This window comes from Triticum aestivum, chromosome 7A (genome assembly GCF_018294505.1).
Source record: "Triticum aestivum cultivar Chinese Spring chromosome 7A, IWGSC CS RefSeq v2.1, whole genome shotgun sequence".
NCBI lineage: Eukaryota > Viridiplantae > Streptophyta > Magnoliopsida > Poales > Poaceae > Triticum > Triticum aestivum.
This window is the reverse complement of record NC_057812.1, coordinates 647464101-647468466: the sequence shown is the minus strand read 5'-3', so window position 1 is coordinate 647468466 and position 4366 is coordinate 647464101. Positions and strand designations below refer to the sequence as shown.

The 4366-nt window shown below is 51.0% G+C and overlaps 1 protein-coding gene across 1 annotated transcript; it reads left to right on the top strand.

The window, feature by feature from the left end:
- Positions 1 to 223: 223 nt before the first annotated feature.
- LOC123147365 (uncharacterized) lies at positions 224 to 771 on the top strand. Its single transcript, XM_044566604.1, has one exon. The coding sequence runs from the start codon at positions 225 to 227 to the stop codon at positions 501 to 503; it is 279 nt and encodes a 92-aa protein (XP_044422539.1). The 5' UTR covers position 224; the 3' UTR covers positions 504 to 771.
- The last annotated feature ends 3595 nt before the right edge of the window (positions 772 to 4366 follow it).

The window sequence follows — 4366 nt, the reverse complement described above, 5'->3', positions numbered from 1 at the left end:
CGGCGCTCGAGCGTCTCCTTCACCTGAACGTGGAACCCAATAAAATCGCCTTGTCAGCGTGCGCTCCGGTCCACCGCGTTCGGCCCAGATGAACGGGTCAGTGCTCCGTGCTCTTCTATAAATAGATCACGTCGATGGCTTCAAGAGAAAAAGAGCTCAAGTCCCCCTGCACTTCTACTTCAAGCTGGTCGGCTGCATCAGCGCGTCCGTGTCAGCAGGCCGGCATGTGCAACGGGCGGGGCTGCAAGCGGGAGTCCGCCGTCCGCGCGTCGCTGCGCCTGGGCGAGCGGGCGACTGCGTCCGCGGCCGGCGGCCTGGGGCGAGGCCGGCGCTGCGCGACGACGGGGCCTGAGGCTGGTGTTGATCTTATGGTGGCAACGAGGACGAGTCCGTCCAAGGCGGAGCCCATGGCGCGGGAGCCGCCGCGTCCGGCAACGGGAGCTGAGGCCGAGATCGCCAGGACGGAGAAGCTCCTGCACTTGCTCCTATGGGGGCCGAACTAACTGACCCCCCGACCACCCGGTCTGTCACGTCTGCAACGATCCGTGCACCAAGACCCGTCTCAGTAGGGTGCAATGTTTGCTAAAATTTTTGTGTGTGATCAGTAGGGGGGCAATGTTTGCTAGCTGTTCGATACATGATCTTCTTATTTAGGACTTACGAGCGGAGGTACAGCCTACGGACTGGATTTGTGTATTGTAAAGTCCATATGGCCATATGGGTATCTGATCTAGGAGTACTTGGCACAATCGGAAATCTCTTGTACTACATACTTACCGTTTTAATAGGATTTGATTTGATATGCAAAGTTTTATCATCTTCCAACATATATGTCCAAACATGCTTTTTTATAACTATATAAGTGAGCAACATCAATGAATAATAGACAATACGTGAACGCTGAGAGAAACAGAGTACATGCGTTCCATCCAAGTCCCAAACCCTGTGTCACCCTGCTTTGGTGCCACGGAGGAAACCCTAGTCCGCCGCCTCCTCCCTCCTCCCTCCCCCCTTTCCATCAACTAGCCGACGCCAGAGGAGCCGTCGGTGAAGCCCATGCCAACTCAAGGGAAGGTGGCAGCGAGGCACTTTGTTCCTCATGAGGAGTTCTGGTTGACAGGTCGGGGGTAGCGGAGCTACTACATGGCGTCGGCATGCGCGGCATCGTTCCCTCGCGCAACGGCATGGCACAGCTGGCATATATAGGTGGCACGGTGGTGGCTTCCCAGCGGTCGGTGGTGATCGGTGGATCTGGCACGATGGACTCCAGATCTAACATGGTAGCAACCCAGTGTGCCTCGCAACTGCTTGAGGCTGGTCCTAGCGACTAACATGCATGCTAGTGCGGCACGTCCACAACCACCCGTAACTCTCTCATCGGCATTGTGAGGCGGCTCTCCTCCTCACAATGGGTTACAAGCTGATGGCTTGTTTCCTTCCCTCGCGATGGCGCTGCTCCGGCGGTATTCTAGGGCTATGGACCAGGTCAGGGAGAAATCCTTGCGCGACAAGAGCCGTTGCAGATGCTGATGCCGCCTGTGAGTCTCGGTTCCTCTTGGAGACGTCATCTTCTCCATGTTCGTGTCGCACCAGGGGAAACCTTAGGCAGGCTCACTGGCTAGGAGGAAATGTGTTGGAAATATGCTCTAGAGGCAATAATAAAAGGATTATTATTATATTTCCTTGTTCATGATAATTGTCTTTTATTCATGCTATAATTGTGTTATCCGGAAATCATAGTACATGTGTGAATACATAGACACCAACATGTCCCTAGTAAGCCTCTAGTTGACTAGCTCGTTGATCAACGGATAGTCATGGTTTCCTGACTATGGACATTGGATGTCATTGATAACGAGATCACATCATTAGGAGAATGATGTGATGGACAAGACCCAATCCTAAACATAGCACAAGATCGTATAGTTTGTTTGCTAGAGTTTTTCCAATGTCAAGTATCTTTTCCTTAGACCATGAGATCGTGTAACTCACAGATGCCGTAGGAGTGCTTTGGGTGTACCAAACGTCACAACGTAACTGGGTGACTATAAAGGTATACTACGGGTATCTCCAAAAGTGTCTGTTGGGTTGACACGGATCAAGACTGGTATTTGTCACTCCGTATAACGGAGAGGTATCTCTGGGCCCACTCGGTAATGCATCATCATAATGAGCTCAAAGTGACCAAGTGTCTGGTCACGGGATCATGCATTACGGTACGAGTAAAGTGACTTGCCGGTAACGAGATTGAACAAGGTATTGGGATACCGACGATCGAATCTCGGGCAAGTAACGTACCGATTGACAAAGGGAATTGTATACGGGGTTGCTTGAATCCTCGACATCGTGGTTCATCCGATGAGATCATCGAGGAGCATGTGGGAGCCAACATGGGTATCCAGATCCCGCTGTTGGTTATTGACCGGAGAGCCATCTCGGTCATGTCTACATGTCTCCCGAACCCGTACGGTCTACACACTTAAGGTTCGGTGACACTAGGGTTGTAGAGATATAATATGCAGTAACCCGAAAGTTGTTCGGAGTCCCGGATGAGATCCCGGACGTCACGAGGAGTTCCGGAATGGTCCGGAGGTGAAGAATTATATATAGGAAGTGCAGTTTCGGCCATCGGGAGAGTTTCGGGGGTCACCGATATTGTACCGGGACCACTAGAAGGGTCCCGGAGGTCCACTGGGTGGGGCCACCCATCCCGGAGGGCCCCATGGGCCAAAGTGGGGAGGGGAACCAGCCCATAGTGGGCTGGTGCGCCCCCTTGGCCCACCCCATGAGCCTAGGGTTGGGAACCCTAGGGTGGGGGGCGCCCCACCTGGCTTGGGGGACACTCCACCCCTTGGCCGCCGCCCCCCCTAGGAGATCCCATCTCCTAGGGCCGGCGCCCCCCCTAGGGGAGTCTATATAAAGAGGGGGAGGGAGGGGCAGCCGCACCCTTGAGTCTTGGCGCCTCCCTCTCCCCTGCTACACCTCTCCCTCTCGCAGTAGAACGGCGAAGCCCTGCTGCGGTGACCCCTGCATCCATCACCACACCGTCGTGCTGCTGGATCTTCATCAACCTCTCCTCCCCCCTTGCTGGATCAAGAAGGAGGAGACGTCACGCTGACCGTACGTGTGTTGAACGCGAAGGTGCCGTCCGTTCGGCGCTAGGATCTCCGGTGATTTGGATCACGTCGAGTACGACTTCCTCATCCCCGTTCTTTGAACGCTTCCGCGCGTGATCTACAAAGGTATGTAGATGCAATCCGATCACTCGTTGCTAGATGAACTCATAGATGGATCTTGGTGAAACCGTAGGAAAATTTTTGTTTTCTGCAACGTTCCCCAACAGTGGCATCATGAGCCAGGTCTATGTGTAGTTCCTTTTGCACGAGTAGAACACAATTTGTTGTGGGCGTAGATGTTGTCAACTTTCTTGCCGCTACTAGATTATTTTGCTTCAGCAGTATTGTGGGATGAAGCGGCCCGGACCAACCTTACACGTACGCTTACGTGAGACCGGTTCCATCGACTGACATGCACTAGTTGCATAAGGTGGCTGGCGGGTGTCTGTCTCTCCCACTTTAGTTGGAGCGGATTCGATGAAAAGGATCCTTATGAAGGGTAAATAGAAGTTGACAAATCACGTTGTGGCTTTCACGTAGGTAAGAAAACGTTCTTGCTAGAACCCTATTGCAGCCACGTAAAACTTGCAACAACAATTAGAGGACGTCTAACTTGTTTTTGCAGCAAGTGTTTTGTGATGTGATTTGGCCAAAGTTGTGATGATGAATGATATATATGTGATGTATGAGATGTTCATGCTATTGTAATAGGAATCACGACTTGCATGTCGATGAGTATGACAACTGGCAGGAGCCATAGGAGTTGTCTTTATTTTTTGTATGACCTGCGTGTCATTGAGAAACGCCATGTAAATTACTTTACTTTATTGCTAAATGTGTTAGCCATAGTAGTAGAAGTAATAGTTGGCGAGCAACTTCATGGAGACACGATGATGGAGATCATGGTGTCATGCCGGTGACAAGATGATCATGGAGCCCCAAGATGGAGATCAAAGGAGCTATGTGATATTGTCCATATCATGTCATTATTATTATTTGATTGCATGTGATGTTTATCATGTTTTTGCATCTTGTTTACTTAGAACGACGGTAGTAAATAAGATCATCCCTCATAATAATTTCAAGAAAGTGTTCTCCCTAACTGTGCACCGTTGCGACAGTTCGTTGTTTCGAAGCACCATGTGATGATCGGGTGTGATAGATTCCAACGTTAACATACAACGGGTGTAAGACAGATTTACACATGCAAACACTTAGGTTGTTTTGACGAGCCTAGCATGTACAGACAT